At 49.4% G+C, this 18443-nt stretch overlaps 2 protein-coding genes across 7 annotated transcripts in view; one reads left to right on the top strand and one right to left on the bottom strand.

Annotated features, from left to right (window-relative positions):
- The window catches only part of ALS2CL (ALS2 C-terminal like), a 79139-nt gene extending 74319 nt beyond the window's left edge, over positions 1 to 4820 (top strand). For all 6 annotated transcript variants that reach the window (XM_064162416.1, XM_064162415.1, XM_064162419.1 and 3 more), the window contains 4 exons: positions 385 to 446; positions 990 to 1139; positions 2455 to 2551; positions 3507 to 4820. In XM_064162416.1, the coding sequence (XP_064018486.1) occupies positions 385 to 446; positions 990 to 1139; positions 2455 to 2551; positions 3507 to 3578 (381 nt within the window). In that variant the 3' untranslated portion in view covers positions 3579 to 4820. The remainder of the gene's footprint in view (positions 1 to 384; positions 447 to 989; positions 1140 to 2454; positions 2552 to 3506) is intronic.
- Positions 4682 to 18332, bottom strand: JMJD4 (jumonji domain containing 4). The gene is made up of 7 exons (XM_064162420.1): positions 18252 to 18332; positions 16916 to 17615; positions 14324 to 14489; positions 12226 to 12351; positions 10557 to 10824; positions 9200 to 9346; positions 4682 to 8316 (listed from the first exon to the last, which is right to left on the bottom strand). Exons 2-7 carry the CDS (start codon positions 17178 to 17180, stop codon positions 8005 to 8007), a joined length of 1284 nt encoding a protein of 427 aa, XP_064018490.1. The 5' UTR covers positions 17181 to 17615; positions 18252 to 18332; the 3' UTR covers positions 4682 to 8004.
- Between the last annotated feature and the right edge of the window lie 111 nt (positions 18333 to 18443).

Raw genomic sequence — 18443 nt, 5'->3', positions numbered from 1 at the left:
TGTGCAGCCTGCAGCAGAGGAGGCTCAGGGCAGAGCTCATTGCTGTCTGCAACTCCCTGAAGGGAGGCTGTAGCCAGGTGGGGTTGGGCTCTGCTGCCAGGTTACCAGCAATAGAAAAAGGGATCAGAGTCTGAAGTTGTGGCAGGGGAGGTCTAGGCTGGATGTTAGGAGGAAGTTGTTGTCAGAGAGAGTGATTGGCATTGGAATGGGCTGCCCAGGGAGGTGGTGGAGTCACTGTCCCTGGAAGTCTTAAGCCAAGCCTGGCTGAGGCACTTAGTGCCATGGTCTGGTTGATTGTCCAGGGCTGGGTGCTAGGTTGGGCTGGATGAGCTTAGAGGTCTCTTCCAGCCTGGCTGATTCTATGACTCTCTGTCTCCTTCTCAGAGGCGGTCCCTGATCAAGGACAAGTGCTTCCTGTCTGCCACCGAGTGCCTGCAGAAGCTAATGTAAGTCACTGCCCATAACCTCCAACTGTCAACCAGGACTCTGCTGCTTTCTGGGTAACGCCACAAATGCAAACCTGATCAGAAAAGCATTTTGGAGTCAGCAAGGGGTGGAAGGAAATGGAAGAAATGTGTTGAAAGGGAAGTCATTTGGGATATTATTTCTGTTTAAAAGGGAGGAAGAAAAGGTCCTTCTGTAGAATTATTGCCCTCAATTCTATCAAGGCAACATAGGACAAGAAGCAATGGGTGTAAGTTGCAGCACAGGAGGTTCCACCTCAACACAAGGGAGAACTTCTTTACTGTAAGGGTCCCAGAGCACTGGCACTGGCTGCCCAGAGAGGTTGTGGAGCCTCCTTCTCTGGAGCCTTTCAAGGCCTGTCTGGATGTGTTCCTCTGTGATCTGTGCTAGATTGTATTGTCCTGCTCTGGCAGAGGGGGTTGGTCTCAATGATCTCTTTGGGTCCCTTCCAACCTTTGTCATCCTGTGATCCCTGTAGCCGTGTGGTGGAAGCATCTTTGATGTGACTGTCTCCATCCCAACAGCACCACGGTGGACCCTCGGGAGAAGCTGGTGATCCTGCAGAAGACATACGAGGAGATAGAGAGCACAGTGTCCCGGGTGCTGGAGAAGGACTACAAGCTGCCCATGGATGACCTCTTGTCTCTGCTGATATATGTTGTGTCTCGAGCAAAGTAAGTGGGAGCTGGCAAACTTGAGGCAAAGAAAAGGCTCAAATGCTGACATCTGGGGCCATAACATTCAGAAGCTTTGGGGGCTCAGCAGTCATAGAATCGTAGAATCAAGCAGGTTGGAAGAGACCTCCAAGCTCATCCAGTCCAACCTAGCACCCAGCCCTACCCAGTCAACCAGACCATGGCACCAAGTGCCTCAGCCAGGCTTTTCTTGAATACCTCCAGGGATGGTGACTCCAGCACCTCCCTGGGCAGCCCATTCTAATGCCAATCACTCTCTCTGACAACAACTTCCTCCTAACATCCAGCCTAGACCTACCTCGGCACAACTTGAGACTGTGTCCCCTTCTTCTGTTGCTGTTTGCCTGGCAGCAGAGCCCAACCCCACCTGGCTGCAGCCAGGGAGTTGTAGACAGCAATGAGGTCACTCCTGAGCTTCCTCTTCTGCAGGCTGCACACCCCCAGCTCCCTCAGCCTCTCCTCACAGGGCTGTGTTCCAGGCCCCTCACCAGCTTTGTCACCCTTCTCTGGGCACGTTCCAGCACCTCAACATCTCTCTTGAATTGAGTGGCCCAGAACTGGACACAGCACTCAAGTCATGGTGGATGATTCAGGTTTGTTTGGTGAGCAGTTGGTTTGGCTGTAGATTAGAGAGAAAAGGAGTTTAGACAGAAAAATGGAGGAGCTGAAGTTTTCTTCTGCTTAAACATCTTTGTTGAGATCCACCCTTCCTGGATACCTCAAGCACACAGCCTCCAGAAGGTTGAGGTGATGCAGAAGGGATGATGTTGTGAGCATCTCCGTGAGGAGAAAAGGCTAAGAGCCCTGGGGCTGTTGAGCCTGGGGAAGAGCAGACCCAGAGGGGATCTTCTCAGTGCACAGTAAGTTATATAGGGTGAGGGGCAAGAGGCTGGGGCCAGACTGTTTTCCCTGGTGCCCAGTGACAGGACAAGGGACAGTGAACACAAATTGGAACTTAGGAGGTTCCACCTGAACAGGAGAAACATCTTTACTTTGAGGGTGCTGGAGCCCTGTCCCAGGCTGCCCAGAGAGGTTGTGGAGTTTCCTTGTGTGGAGAGATTCCAAACCCCCTATGGCATTGTGATGCTGGGCAAGCTGCTGTGGGTGCCTTGCTTTAGCAGGGGGGTTGGACTGTCCTTCCAACCCCATCACCATGCTGGGACTCTGTGAATGAGCAATGAACTTCCAGATCCATGCCTCCTCTCCTTAACCTGATTTCAAACATCCACAGACATCAGTGCCCAAAGATTTCTTTAGTCATTAATACTTTTTTTTCCTCCCACACACCCCCTAGAATCCAACACCTGGGAGCTGAAATCCATCTGATCAGAGACTTGATGGACCCCACCAACCAAGGAGGACTCTATGACTTTCTCTTAACAGCACTGGAGGTAAGGAAATGCTTTTCAACAGTGGCACTTGCAAGCTGCTTTGGGTTTTCTGCTCTGACAGGGTGGTTGGGCTAGATGATCTCCAGAAGTCCCTTCCAACCCCCACCATCCTGTGATTGCTTGAGGGGCAGAGACACTGATGTGTCCCACTCTCATTTGATTTGAAGGCTGTTTGCATGTCTAGAACAGGTCATTTTTTTCTTCTAGCCTAAGGAACCTGCTTCTCTTTACTTCAACTTCATACTCATAGAGTACATCAGGTTGCCATGAACCCTTAAAGGTCATCTTGTCCAATTCCCTTGCAGTGTGGTGTCTCAAGATGCTGATGTAGCTTCAACTTAAGTAGCTTAGCTTGATTTATAGGCCTGAAGTTCAGCCTAGGGAATGGTGCTGCACTAAAGAGTAGGAAGGAAGGAGCCTTGCCCATTAAAGGAGAGTAGGGAAGTGTTGTGGGGTCCATCAGTTGGCAGCTCTCAGGTGAGCAGTTCTGGTGAGAGCCTCCCAATGAAAGCCAACATGGCTTTTCTTCTGGGGAAGGCAGCACAGGCTGTGTCAACCTTTGCAGGACTTAGGGCCTACCCCTGGAGACATTCAAGGTCAGACTTGATGGTGCCCTGAGCAACCTGATCTAGTTGGAGATGTCCCTGCTGGCTGCAGTGGGGTTGGCCAAGAGGAGTCTCAGGAGTCCCTTCCAACCCAATGAATGCATTCTGTGACTGTTATGGGCATCTAGCCTAGGGGACCTGCTTCTCTTTCATTCATAATGGTAGAAGACATCAGGTTGGAAGGAGCCCTCCAAGGTCATCTTGTCCAACTCCCTTGCAGTCATGTGTAGATGTACTCTTTTGGTCCATCCTGTGGGGCATCATAGCTTCACTTTGTGTGTTAGAGACCAGATTTTGGCTTCAGAGCTCCAAAGCTTCTCCTTCAATGGGTTGCTCTCTTCCTTTGGCAGTCATGCTACAAACACATACAGAAGATGAGGCTCAACCAGAGAGACAACTGCCACGTGGCTCACAGCTCCTGAGCCTAAGGACCTTAAGGGAAATCTCCTTCCTGCTGCACTGTCTTGATCAAACACTGTTGGATGAAGAAGCAATTGTGTTCAAAAGGACAGGTCTTTCTCAGAGGAGAGTTTCTTTCTGGCTATACTCTTAAACTAGCTCATAAAACACAAGAGCTATGGCTGCTGTGGGCTGAAAGCCTTCAATAAGCAACCCCAGCTTGTGTTTTGGGGACTCTCCTCGTGGAAAGTGGCCAAGGTTTCTTCTGCCCTGTAGTTTTTATTCCATTTTCCTGCACGTAGAAGTCTGCCCTGGAACCTCATTTAACCATTATTTCTGATGATGGTGAACTGACAGAAGGGAAAAGAGTTTGTTTTGTAGGAAACTGTCAAACAAAACCACCAGAACTATGCTGGTTGAGGTTGGGGGGGGACACACTTTTTGTTTGGCAGAAACGTGGTGTGGACAGGACAAGCCAGGAGCATGTTTCTCAAGAAGCTGTTCCTGGAGTGATGTGGACTTCCCTGTATTCCTAAGAGGAAGGTTTGTCCATTCCTCTGCCAAACTCAGCACCTCTCCATCCCCTTGTAAAGCTGCTATGGACTAACTTCTTTCTTTGAGGATACTTAGAAGGGTGTATTTATCCTTTGCAAGACTCTGTGGAACCTCAGGGATATCACACTTGCACCTTAACCATGCTAGTGCTGCTTTGGAATTCTGTTGGGGTTTTGTGTGTGCCTAATAAGGGACCTGGGGAGAGAAATCTCAAACCCACCTGGCTCTCTGCACTGAGAGAGCTGCAGCCACCACTGCTTTCCCTCAGTACACAGCTTAGGGCTGCCAGACCACCCATTTGTAGCCAATGGGGTACAAATAGAGTTGAGAATCAGGCTGGGTTTGATGCTGCCTTTAGGAAAGGCAAATGGATATTTGGTATCCTGTTCCCATCAGACAAAACCCACTAATGTCTGAGTTGCATATTCAGAGCAAAAGGTTCTTCTGAACTGGATTTTAACCTGCTTTTTGTTCCATTTCATTCCTATTGTATTTCCTTTTTTTTTTACACTTTTGACTTCTAATTGTCCAGGTTTGTGACTTCAGGAAAACAATTCCAAACTCTAGAGGCTGTTTGCTGCTGTTTATCACAAGTATTATGCTTTAATAAGTAGTACCATTGGTTACAACAGTTAATATATTGGTATGAGAGGATCCTAATGGATGTTTTGCAGTAACTTTGTACTTAAATAAAGCTGTTTGAAGAGACATTCCAGGCTTGCACGCTTCTTGTTCCAATCTCATGTCTGCCTTCAGGCATCTGAGGATTTGTTTTCATGTCTTTAACCTTTAGAAAACTCTTCCTTGATCATTAATGAGCATGGAGAACTTGAACAACACTTGAGATTCCTGATGTAGTTTTAAGAGAGACTGGATCAAAAAACCCTCATTTTTGGGTTGAAGAGAGATTGGATCAATAAAACTCATTTTTGGGTTTCTATTCCCTGCTGTATCAATCAGAACATGGCTAAAACTTTTAAGATCATTTCCTTTTGTTTTTAACTCTGTTGTCTTGCACTAATCACACTAAGCCTTAACAGGTCTCATGAAGAGGCCTTCAGAGGTGAGTAGCATAGAATGGAGTTGGTTGGAAGAGACCTTTAAGATCATTTCCTCTTGTTTTTAACTATGTTGTCTTGCACTAATCACACTAAGCCCTAGCAGGTCTTCTGAAAGAGGCCCTCAGAGGTGAGTAGCATATTGGAAGAGACCTTTGTGATCATTTCCTCTTGTTTTTACCTTTGTTGTCTTGCACTAATCACACTAAGCCCTAGCAGGTCTTATGAAAGAGGCCCTCAGAGGTGAGTAGCATATTGGAAGAGACCTTTGTGATCATTTCCTCTTGTTTTTACCTTTGTTGTCTTGCACTAATCACACTAAGCCCTAGCAGGTCTTATGAAAGAGGCCCTCAGAGGTGAGTAGCATAGAATGGAGTTTGTTGGAAGAGACCTTTAAGATCACCAAGGTCAACCATGAATCCAGCAATGCCAGGTCACCACTAAAGCATGTCCCTCAGCACTTCCACATCTACATGGCTTTGAAACCCCTCTGGGGATGGGGATTCCACCACAGCCCTGGGCAGCTGGGGCCAGCCCTTGACAACCCTTTTAGAGAAGAAATTTTATCTAATATCCAACCTAAAGTACCACTGGGATAACTTGAGGCTGCTGCTCCTTGTCCTGTTCTGTGCTGCAGAGAGCTTGTGTGAAAAGCCTCTTCTCACTCATGCCCTGTGATAGGACAAGGCAATGGATGTAAACTACAGCACAGGAAAAGTTTCACCTCAACATGAGGCAGAACTTCACTATTGTAAGGGTCACAGAGTACTGGCACAGGCTCCCCAGAGAGGTTGTGGAGTCTCCTTCCTTGGGGACTTTCAAGGCCTGTCTTGAGTGCACTCCTGTGCAACGTGCACTAGATTCTATGGTCCTGCTCTGGCAGGGGGGTTGGACTCTACGATATCTGGAGGTGTCCTCCAACCCCTAACATCCTGTGGTAAGCAAATAAAGATGAGTTGAAAACTCCTTTCTTGAACATCTCTTTAGCCACCCTACCATACTGGTCCATCTTAATTTCCCTGTGGAATAGAACTAAGGAGAGGAACTCAGTGCAGAAGTGATGTCTCTTCCCTAAGGAGTGCTGCCTGGACTCTTGCATCCCAGCAAACTTACAGCATCCATCCATCCAGAAGGAAGCTGTAGACTGCTGGACAGAGTCTAAACTGGTTCTGGATGTAAAAGCCAGGCTTGTGTTCTTGCTGGTTTCACCCAGCAAAGCCCAGCAGGTCCAGCATCACGGGATGTGAGAGGAAAAGTACTGCTCACCAAAGCAAACCCATTATGGAAGTGCAGTGATTCAAGTGTTGCAGAGCATGCAGTGAGACTGGGGAACAGAAGCTCAGAACATGCTTCCCTACCAAAACATCAACCTGGCAGCTTGACTCCGTTGCTCCTCACCTCTGAAATCTCACCTTACTCGGGTAAGAAAGCTCCAAGCTGCCTGCTTGAGCATGTAAACAGCCAAAAGTACCAGCTAGGAACTGTGAATTTCAGAGGCAGTTTTCCAGTCCAAAGAAACAGCCTGCCAGAAAGTTGAATCACTGAGACATGGTCACAGCTGCTTAGAAGGGAAAAAAAATAAAGAGTCTGTTTTCTCCATGCTGTGTTCTTCCATGCTCTGGAAGTTGAATTTCAGGTAGCACTTCCTACTCAAAACGTAGCCTTCTACTAGAAAAGAGGGCATGCAAAAGGCAGGCCATGGGACTACCTACAAAAGGAGGTGATTGTTCAGCTCTACTGAAGACTTCTATTGCACTTCCTAAACAGTTAGCAGCTGCTCATCAGGTTGAAAACCGAGGAGGTTCTTGAGCAAGAATTCAAGTGAAGCCCTCAAGGGGCAACAAAGGTTAACAGTGTGCAGCCATTTGTGCTTCTAGGCTTCCTCAGGAACCAGTCCAAGCAAGAGGGATAGTTCATTGGAGATGCTTTGTTTTTCAAGCCCAAGGGTAGCATTCAGGTTGTAAGTTGTGCTCTCTAACCATGCAGGGGTGCTATCTGGTGTGTGAGGAGCATGTTTTTTCTCTTTCTGAGGAGACAAGGTGAGGCTATGTGCTAGCATCCCTGATTGATCAAATCTCTGCTTGCTAAAATACTGTGCCTCGAAAGAGGTGTGTAGAAACGCAGGAGTACATCCAAGCTCCTCCTGAGTTCAGGTGGATCCTAGAATGAAATTATTAGTGGCAGATTTGTTACCTGCACTGGAAAATCAGGACTTCAGCTTCCTGATTGCTGCGTTAAATTTAACCCTGTGTGTCCTGGAGTAGTGTAAAGGCTGATCCTACCTGAGACTTTCAGCTTTAGAGAGGTATCACTGTACAGGATGAGTACAGGCAGCTCTTCCTCAGCCAGGGTACAGCTATTAGGCCAGCTCAGGCTTTAAGGGTAACTGAAGAGGAAAAGGAAAAGCTGAGCTTTTCAAGACAGGTCTTAAGAGTAATTTAGCTGTGAAGCTTAACTGCTGGAAGCTTGCTGTCTGTGTACAGTGCTCCCAAGCAGAGGGAATATGGTGCAGGTTGCTGCAATCTCAAGTGTTTAGCCCTGACAGACGTAAACTTGATCCACAGAGAATTTCTGCTCCCTTCCCTGAGTGCATGAAAGCATCAGCAGGGCTCCAAATGTGAACAGGATTGGGTTTTTTCAGCTGAGTTGGTGTTTTCCTATATGATTACTCTAGACACTTCACTACTGCCAAAAGTATTCAGTCTTGTGAACATATTCTCTCCACTCTATAGTAAGGCTCTTTGTACTTCAGCTGCAACAGCTCTTAAACAGGGAGGAGTCTACAAACACCCACGCTGCAAAAGGTTCATTTTACAAAGAGCTGACAAATAGGAAGTTAGAGCAGAGCTGTATCTATTGCTGCTTTCAAGTGGTGGAGCAATGCCTCCGGAGGTGGAGAGAGTGATGTCAGGTCCAGCTTCTTGAAATCTTCATTAGCACTCAATGAAGTCAACACCTTCACAGTCCTCTTCAAATCAAACACGGCGTGGAGCATGCCCAAAGTGGAAATAGCAGCTTTTGGGGTGTTCTTTGCTGAAGCTTCATCATCCAGGCCATTTTCCAAGACAGAAATCCTGTTCTCTGCAATGACTTTGAGGAAGTTGTAGAATTCTTTGTAGTCTATACCCGTGCAAGACTTCATGATCAACTAGGAAGGAATAAAAAAACATCAGCAGCGAAATGGAACCAATTCTATTATGTGCTGAATTCTTTTAGGCACTAAATAAAGGTGGAGGGAGGTGATTCTCCCCCTCTACTGTGCTCTGGACAGACCCCACCTGGAGTACTGCATCCAGTTCTGGAGCTCCTGTTACAAGAGGGATGTGGAGATGCTGGAGCATGTCCAAAGGGCCAGGAGGATGCTCAGAGGGCTGCAGCTGCTCTGCTATGAGCACAGACTGAAAGAGTTGGGGCTGTGCAGTCTGCAGAAGGTAAGGCTCCCAGGTGACCTTCTTGTGGCCTTCCAGATCTGAAGGGGGCCTACAAAAAAGCTGGGGAGGGACTTTTGAGACTGTCAGGGAGTGACAGGACTGGGGGGAATGGAGCAAAGCTGGAGGTGGGGAGAGTCAGAGTGGAGGTGAGGAGGAAGTTGAGCATGAGAGTGGTGAGAGGCTGGAATGGATTGCCCAGGGAGGTGGTTGAGGCCACATGGCTGGAGGTGTTTAAGGTCAAGCTGGATGAGGCTATGGGCAGCCTGCTCTAGGGTAGGGTGTCCCTGGGCATGGCAGGGGGTTTGGAACTGTCTGCTCCTTGTGGTCCCTTCCAACCCTGACTGATTGTATGACAACTTGCTAAAACATTCTAGCACAGAATTCTGGATTGCATCTCAAAGGTCATTAAAAAAATAATCTAGGTTTGGGTTGGAAGTGACCTCTGAAGGAAATAGGTTGGACTGGATGATCATGGAGGTTGATTCTATGATCCAAGCTGGTTGATTCTATGATCTAGTCCAACCCCACTGCAGTCAGCAGGGACATCTGTAATTAGAGCAGGTTGCTCAAAGCCCCAGACAACCTGACCTGTGGTGGTACCTGGCATTGTAGGTGCCAATCATCCACAGGGTCCTTCCACTCGTTGATTTCCCGCTGGACAGCTGCTAATTCATCCTGCAGGAAGCACCACATGATAGCCACATTGCAGCCATTCACCCAGTTGTGGTTGATGGAAATGGTGTCCTCCTGAAGGAATGATTGAAAAGGTTGTTAGGCTCAACATACAAAAGTACAAGGAAACAGCTCAACATCAACCAGGCTGCAGAAATATCTTCCTCAGCATGAAAAATGCTTCTCTGTGTGTTAGTTTGAGGCTAATTGGAGTGGTTTACTGAGAGAAATTAGGTTATAGACTGTGAAAAGGAAACAATGGTGGTGTCTACTTCACTCATAGGCTTGCTGAGATGTATAAAAGCAAGGGCACAAGTATAGATAAGAGAGAGTGTGCCAGTCTCTGTCAGAATCTGTGTTTCTCCCTGAGCTTTTGCTGTGTAACTCAACTAATTCTGCTTTCTAAGCCCCCTTGTTCATCCTCCAAACTCACCCTGCATGTAAGGTATACTCTGGGATAGGGTAGAAGGGTGGAAAGAAGATGGAAGAGTGGTTGGGAGCCCCTCGTGGGGACTCTGTCATAACAGGCCCGGCTAAAAGGTCTGCCCCCCAGCTTGCTTTAAGTACTTGTGCTAGTTTGAGGCTAACTGGAATATCTGAATGAGAAAAAATAGAACATAGGCTGTGAAAAGGAAACCATGGTGATGTCCACTTCACTCAAAGGTTTGCTGAGATATAGAAAAGCAAGGACACAAACACAGATGAGGGAGTCTCCATCTGTTAGAGTTCGGTGTCTGTGTTTTCTCCCTGGGCTTCCGCTGCTCTGCTTGGATCTGTGTAACCCAACTAACCATTCTGCTTCTCACCCCCCTTTGCTGATCTTCCCAGCTCACCTTGCATGTAAGGCAGATGCTGGGATAAGAGTGGAGGGTGGAAGGGTGGTTGGGAGCCCCTCCTGGGGATTTCAATTTCCAGGAGTGTTATTTTGTGTTTGTAGATTACTTTTAACTTGTATGTAGCTGCAAATGTCTGTTTGTACATTGCGCTAAGCTGTGAATACAAAGTTTCATTCCTTAACTTCCAGCTGAGTCTAGTCTGGGTGAATTCATTGTAGGTGGGTAACTCCCAAACCACCACAGTACTGAAAGGACTCCAGAAGGTCTCCCTGGAGTCTTCTCCAGGCTGAACAACCTCAACTCTCTCAGCCTGGCCTCACAGGGAGGTTGCTCTATCACTTTTGTGACTTCCTCTAGACTCACTCAACAGGTCCAGGTCCTGCTTACATTCATGCCTACTGCCTGCTTATCTCTCTGTGTGATGAAAAGGATGCTCTCAGCTCTCTTACCAGATTGTAAACCTGATGATGCCATCCACTGGGGATGAAAACTATCTCCCCTGCTTCCTGCACTATTTCAACAGGGGGTTGGCTTTGGTTGTAGCGAGGGTAAACGCTCTTGTCCCGAAGACTTGGTGCAGTTACATCAAAGGGCAAGTTGCCATGGTGGTCTTTGAGGAACTCCTCCTGTCCTGCAGGGTACAACAGCCATTTCTTTCTCCCACATATATTGGCTGACCAGCTATAGGAACGGAACACGTCGGCGTGGAACGGAGTCCTGTGGGGCAAATCAGAGGCTTGAGAGAACACCTAGAATCTGTAAGATGAGAACTCAAGAAGAAGGTGATCTGCTGGAAAGCAGTCCTTGGGAGATGAGCTGCTGCTGGAAAGCAGTCCTGTGGAGAGGGACCTGGGGGTCCTGGTGGCTAACAAGTTAACCATGGCACAGCAATGTGCCCTGCTAGCCAAGAAGGCCAATGGGATCCTGGGGTGTGTTAGGAAGAGTGTGTCCAGCAGATCCAGGGAAGTTCTCCTTCCCCTCTACTCTGACCTGGTAAGACTTCATCTTGAATACTGTGTTCAGTTTTGGGCTCCCCAGTTGAAGAGGGACAGGGATCTGCTGGAGAGGGTCCAGCAGAGGGTTACGAGGATGATGAGGGCACTGCAGGGCTTGTCTGATGAGGAGAGGCTGAGGGACCTGGGGCTGCTTAGTCTGGAGAAGAGAAGACTGAGAGGGGATTTGATAACTCTTTCTAAGTATCTGAGGGCTGACAGGAGTGGGGGACAGGCTCTGCTCACTGCTCCCTGGGATAGGACAGGACAAGGAGCAATGGGTGTAAGCTGCAGCAAAAGAGGTTCTGCCTCAACACAAGGGGGAACTTCTTTCCTGTAAGGGTCCCAGAGCACTGGCACAGGCTGCCCAGAGAGGTTGTGGAGTCTCCTTCTCTGGAGACTTTCAAGGCCTGTGGATGTGTTCCTCTGTGATCTGTGTTAGATAGGATTGTCCTGCTCTGGCAGGGGGGGTGGACTCAATGATCTCCTTGGGTCCCTCCCAACCCCTAATATCCTGTGAGCCTGGGATCAGATATACACACAGAAATCAGTCTCTACTGTGCAAATCTGAGCTTAAACTATCTTAATTCCAATTGGGTTCTGGATTAAAATGCCACTGATATTGCAGTGTTTCATATCCTCTGTGCTTTTCCACCAGCCTGTTTGCAATCTGTCCCACCAATATCTCAACAAGAGGAGGTTCTGTGATGTGAAGAAACAAGAAGCTTACAAATGCATCTTTATCACCAGAGCTGGATGTCAATTTTCACCTACAAAATAGGTGATCGACTCATCAGTGCACTGAGGCACCCCTGGTCCCTCAGTGCTCCTCACCAGACCTGTTCTCCAGACATTTCAGCAACTTTGTTGCCCTTCTCTGAACCTCTTCCAGCACCTCAATGTCCTTCTTGGTATGAGGGGCCCAAAACTTAGCCTAGTCCTCAAGGTTCAGTCTCACCAGTCTCCATTCCAGGGGCACAATCCCAACCCTGGTCCTGCTGGCCACAGTATTTGATGCAAGGCAGGGTGCTGGTGGCCTTCTCAGCCACCTGAGCACTTTGCTGTCCTGATGGACAATCTTACCCTGAGAAAGAAAGAGGAGCTAAGGATGACAGCACCCACTTACCACGAGCCTTTAGGTCCCATGTAGACAAAGCGGTAATCATCCACAGCTACAGCATCCCAGTACTCATTCAGCCAGTCAGAGGAGAAATACACAGGGGTGGTATAAACATCTTGAGCAGGGAAAGCTCTGCAAAAGACAAGGTGTGGGCAAAGACCTCAGAAAAATGCAGCATTGCTCCTTCTACCTCAGCTCCCAAAGCACAGACACAATCAGGTCTCTAACAGGCAGTCAATTCTTGGCTGTCATCTCCTTTATAGCACTGCCAAGGCTGAGCTGTATGCAAAATCCACACATCGATGTTGTTCTAACTGCCAGGAAAGCTGTGAAGGTTAAATGATGCTTGGGAGATTCCTCCTGCTGGCAAAACCAGCTCCTAACAGATACATTCTCTTTAGGCCAGACACCTGCTGGGTGCTAGGTTGGAGGTGTGAGGGTTAGGAGGCTGTGGGACTTTGACAGGTGTGTGGCTTCTTTCCCCCTGGATGTGCTGCCCTTTTTTAGTCCTAGGCTGGATGTGCAGACTTGCTGTCAGAGAAAACAAACAGGGAGGCAAAGCCTGACAATTCTCCACTCTGAGCTACTGGCACACTCAAAGATGAAAACAGGAGTTGACAGAATTTGAGGGTAGAATCAAAGTTGGATTGAAGAGATTTGAGTGAAAAGACATAGAAATCCCACGTGGACATGAGGCATGGACAATGAAGCTTACAAGCAGTGAGCTGGGGGAGAAGGAAAGCCAGAACAGGGTGAGGAGAACTTAACAACTGGGAAGATGAACAGAAAGGGTAACAAAGGATTGTAACTCACACATGCTTTCTGGATTACACATAATTAGAGGTGCTCAAGACCAGGTAGGATGAGGCCTTGAGCAGCCTGGTCTAGTGGAAGGTGTCCCTGCCCATGGCAGAGGGGGGTTGGAATTAGGTGATCATTAAATTCCATTCCAACTCAAACCATTCTATGATTCTATGTCCTCCTTCCTAAGAAGGAAGGTTTGCACTGTAACAGTCAAACTGTTCCAGCCACATAGTTTCCACAGGGATAACACAGAGTCACAGAGCCTTAGAGGCCGGAAGGGACCTCCAGAGAGCAGCAAGTCCAACCTCCCTGCCAAGCAGGTTCCCTTATGGTAGTTCACACAGGAATGCATCCAGGTGGGTTCTGAAAGTCTCCAGAGAAGGAGACTCCACAACCTCTCTGGGCAGCCTGCTCCAGAGCTCTGTCACCCTCACATGTTGAGGTGAAACCTTCTTCGTTCCAGTTTGTAGCTGTTGCTCCTTGGCTTATTGCTGTGCACCACCCAGAAGAAGTGGCCCCAGCCATTTGGCACCCACCCTTCAGATATTTGTACACCTTGATCAGATCTCTTCTCAGCCTTCTCTTCTCCAGACCAAACAGCCTCAGAGCTCTCAGTCTCTTTTTGTAGGGAGGATGCTCAAGTCCCCCAGTCATCCTTGTGGCTCTCTGCTGGACTCTCTCCAGCAGGTCCTTGCCTCTTCTGAACTGGGGAGCCCAAAACTGGACACAGTATTGCAGGTGTGGTCTCACCAGGGCAGAGCAGAGGGGGAAAAGAACCTCCCTAGACCTGCTAGCCACACTCTTCCTGACACACCCCAGGCTGCTACTGGCCCTCTTGGCCACAAGGGCACATTGCTGGCCTGTCCAGCACTCCACTTGTTGTCCACCAGCACTCCAAAGTCTTTCTCCATGGAGCTGCTTTCCAGCAGGGCAGCCCCAACCCTGTACTGGTGCCTGTTGTTATTCCTCCCAATATAGAGTACCCTGCATTTGTTCTTCTTGAACTTCCTAAGATTTGCCTTCACCCAGCTCTCCAGCCTGTCCAGATCTCGTTGGATGGCAGCACAGCCTGGCAGGCTGCAAGTTCAAACACACCTGGGAAAGCCCAGGACTGTCAGTCTCCACAAAAAGCAACAGCCTTGCTGTGTGAAGCACACCAAGAGCAGCACACTTTAGACTGCTGTTTTGCTGGGGAAGTGCTAAGAAACAGCACTGCAGCCATTTAAACCCTCAGACATGACCACTAAGGCCCCAGGACAGCTCCTTGCTGTGTGCAGGGGTTCCCACAGTGCTCTCTTACCTGCTCAGGTGCCAGTCCTTCAGATAAAGGCAGCCTCGGGAGGAGCGGTAGCCATTCCTAATGTACTCCTTCCAGTACTTGATGTACTCCTTGAAGGGAAGCTGCTCCTTTGGGTTGGAATTGTACTCCTTGACATCACAGTTGGCAACAGGAACTACAGCTTCTCCTGAAACACAAACTCTTTGAGCCCATGTAGGCATAGAATCACAGAATGGTTGGAGTTGGAAGGCGTTTTTGGAGAGCATCTAGTCCAACCCTTCTGCTGAAACAGGGTCATGCACAGCAGCTAGGTCTGGATTGAAAGGGACCTTAAAGGTCATCTAGTTCCAACTCCTCTGCCACAGGTAGGGACACTTCTCACTAGACCAGGTTGCTTAAAGCCCCATCCAAAGTGGTTTTGAACACTTCCAGGGATGGGGCACCCCACAACCTCCTTGGGCAAGCTGTTCCTGTGTCTCACCACCTTCTTCTACCTTAAAGTCATTCCCCTTCACCCTATTGCTACAATCCTTGTCCTCAGTCACAAAGTCCAGGTGGGTTTGGAATCCCTCCAGAGAAGGAGACTCCACAATTTCTCTGGGCAGCCTGCCCCACAGCTCTGGCACCCTCACACCAAGAAAGTTTCTCCCTGTGGTCACCCTGGAACCTTCTGGGTTCCAGTCTGTGCCCAGTGCCCCTTGTCATGATGCCAGCCACCACTGAAAAGTATCTGTCCCCATCCTCTTGCTTCCCAGCCTTTAGCTCTTGCTGAGAATTGAGAAGATGCCCTCTCAGGCTGCTCTTCTCCAGGCTCAACAGCCCCAGGTCTCAGAACAACTGACGCTGACAATGAACTCCCTTAACCCTACCCACTGCAGCAGCCTCTAACATCTGGGTCCTGCAATGCTATGTACAGCACAAGCACATAAAGCAGCAAACCCTCACCCAGCTCTTCCTTCCAGCACCATTGGTCTAGGAGTACAAGATTTGTGTCACAAGTCATTTATTTAATGGGATTTGAATTCCCCTCTTCAACTACACTAGGAGTGGGGTATGGTTCCTATGAAACATACCAACATAGAACAGGAGAATACTTCTGGTTGGAAAACCCCTTTCAGATCTTCCAGTCCAACCACTCTCTTAACTCGACCAAATCTGAAGCTAAACCATGTCCTTCAGCACCACATTTCTGAAGCTTTTAAACACCTCCAGGGATGAGGATTCTACCACCTCCCTGAGGAGCCTGTTGCAGTGTTGGAGAACCCTTTCAGTGAAGAAGTTTATCTTAATGTCCAACCTAAAGCTCCCCTGGGGCAACTTGAGGTCATTTCCTCTCATCTTGCATTTTACAGTCTGAAGAGATATTTTACTGTAGAGGCAGAATAACTTCCCCTTGCCTGCTGGGCTGCTGCTCTGGTTAAAGTTAAGCAGAGGTATAAATTGTGATGGTTACAGGAGAAAACACTTTTTATTTTGTTTCATTATGAGAATAAATTTGAGATTAGAACCTATAAAACACACAGAAAATAGAGACTGAACACTAGGCATTGGAATGGATTGCCCAGAGAAGCTGTTGATGCTTCATCCCTGGAAGTGTTTAAGAACAGGCTGGTTGAGGCTTTGAGCAACCTGGTCCAGTGGAAGGTATCCCTGCCCATGGCAGGGATGTTTGGAACTGTGTGGTCTTTAAAGTCCTTTCCCACTCACAGGATGTTAGAGGTTGGAAGGGACCCAAGGAGATCATCCAGTCCAACCCCCTTGCCAGAGCAGGACAATCCTATCTAACACAAATCACACAGGAACACATCCAGGCAGGCCTTGGAAGGCTCCAGAGAAGGAGACTCCACAGCCTCTCTGGGCAGCCTGTGCCAGTGCTATGGGACCCTTACAGGAAAGAAGTTCCCCCTTGTGATGAGGCAGAACCTCTTTTGCTGCAACTTACACCCATTGCTCCTTGTCCTATCCCAGGGAGCAGTGAGCAGAGCCTGTCCCCCCACTCCTGGCAGCCTTCAGATACTTAGATTTATCAAATCCCCTCTCAGTCTTCTCTTCTCCAGACTAAGCAGCCCCAGGTCCCTCAGCCTCTCCTCATAAGCCATGCCTTTCAGTCCCCTCATCGTCCTCATAGCCCTCTGCTAGACCCTCTCCAGCAGATTCCTGTCCCTCTTCAACTGGGGAGCCCAAAGCTGAACACAGTATTCAAGATGAGGTCTTACCAGAGCAGAGTAGAGGGGGAGGAGAACCTCCCTGGATCTGCTGGACCTACTCTGCTTAATGCACCCCAGGATCCCATTGGCCTTCTTGGCCAGCAGGGCACATTGCTGTGCCATGGTTAACTTGTTAGCCACCAGGACCCCCAGGTCCCTCTGAAGCCATTCTGTGAAAATGAACATACTACCTTAGAACAAAGCCTGAAGAATTGCTTGGGTGGCACTTGGTGCCATGGTCTAGCCTTGAGCTCTGTGGTGAAGGGTTGGACTTGATGATCTATGAGGTCTCTTCCAACCTTGGTGATACTGTGGTTTGCCTAGTGGGTTTATTTTCAAGCCTAAAGAAAAAGCTGGCACTCAGCAACCCCATTTCAGTCCAGGAACTGAAAATTCCACCACTTACCAAACTTCTGCAGCAGATGATCAAAGTTTGGCTTTCCATCCCAAGTAACCCAATTTCTCCTGCTGCCCCAGTCTTCAGTGAATTTTGCTGAGAATACACAGGGATGGTTTGGAATCAAATAGTCCCTGAAGAAATCTGAGTAAGTGAAGGACTCTGCTTTCTCAATGAAGTCAACGTGTCCTCCGGGGAGGCAGAATGCACCCTGAGCCGAGCTGCTGTAGTCACGGAAGAAGGCAGTGGAACAGGCAAACGTTGCTCTGTCCATGCAGGCTGGATTCTTCTTCCTGGCTTAGCCAAGACAAGTGTTGAGCAGCTATTATCCAGCAAAAAAAAACCCCACAACCAAAACTCCTAACATTTAAACCAACGAGTGTCCCTGGCCCATGGCAGGGGAGTGGGTTGGAACCAGGTGATTCTTGGGGTCCCTTCCAAACCCTGACTGATTCTATGATGCTGAAGCCTGAGGCTCTGCACCCATGAAAACTCAGAGGAAAACAGAACTGCTCAGACAGAAAACAAGAAGGGATGCAGGCAAATCCCACCGCATCGGGCTAATTAGCGTCTGATGTTTCATGGCAGGGGGATGTCCGCCCACAAAGCTGCCCTAGGGATGGATGGTGAAGATGCTGCTCGGCCCTCGCTGTCTCCTTGCCAAGGGGGCCACGCCCGCTGGGGACGACCAGCACAGGCTGGCTCCTTCCTGAAACAAAGAAATATGACAGCAGAAAGATTAATTTTCGTGGGGTACCTCTGTTAAATGGATTCATTGTAGCGGTAGCGGGAGGGAACCCCCCTAAATAGTCGAGGCCCTAGAAAAAAGGCTGCAACCAGCGACCGTAGTGGGGCTCAGCCCTTTGCGGGAAGAGAAAAGCTCTGGCGCTACACCCTCACCTCCCCCTGTCCCCACTAGACCTTCCTGCGTGGGTCAGGCAGCGATTCTAGGTTAAAAGTGGACTTAACGGTGAATAAAAGTCAGTTCTTTGAGGAGGGGGCGGGAGGCGGCGGCGGCGCGGAGAGACAGCACAGAACGAGAGGGAGAAAGGCCGAGGGTAAATGAGGCCACACAACCTACAGGGCTGGGCAGCAGCAGAGGGGCCGCACGGGAGCGGAGCGGAGGCCAGGAGACGAAGGGCAGAGCGGCGTGCCCAGGGCAGCGGCTCGGGGCCACCATCGGGCGGGTCCCCCCTCACGGAGCTCCAAGGGGGGGAACCCGGACACTACAGGCCGTCGCACACACGGCCCTCGCCTTGTGTTCCCGCGCTGCCAGCGCGCCTGCGGCCCGCGGAAGCTGAGAGGACAGGGTGGGTGGAGGGGGGGGAAAAACGCTGATGCTTACCCCCACCACCAGTGGAGCGGTGACCCGCGGCGAGTGGCGGCGGCGGCGGAGGAGAGGGGCGCAGGGGAAGAGAGGAAAGGGGCGCAGGGGAAGAGTCGCTGCCGGCGGAACGTCAGCGCTCAGCCCGCGGGGGCTGGGGGGAGGCCGAGAGGCGGCGAGCGGAGCGCAGCCAATGGGAGCGGGCGGGCGGCG

Source organism: Pogoniulus pusillus, chromosome 23, assembly GCF_015220805.1.
Source record: "Pogoniulus pusillus isolate bPogPus1 chromosome 23, bPogPus1.pri, whole genome shotgun sequence".
Taxonomy (NCBI): domain Eukaryota; kingdom Metazoa; phylum Chordata; class Aves; order Piciformes; family Lybiidae; genus Pogoniulus; species Pogoniulus pusillus.
This window is presented reverse-complemented; position numbering and strand designations above follow the sequence as displayed.

Excerpts from the sequence above, each read along its gene's own strand:
- JMJD4 (XM_064162420.1), bottom strand. The coding sequence starts at position 17,180 with ATGGACAGAGCAACGTTTGCCTGTTCCACTGCCTTCTTCCGTGACTAC. Across the intron at positions 12,352-14,323 it reads AAGGACTGGCACCTGAGCAG|AGCTTTCCCTGCTCAAGATG; the intron begins GTAAGAGAGCAC and ends TGTCTTTTGCAG. Across the intron at positions 10,825-12,225 it reads ATGGGACCTAAAGGCTCGTG|GACTCCGTTCCACGCCGACG; the intron begins GTAAGTGGGTGC and ends TTTGCCCCACAG.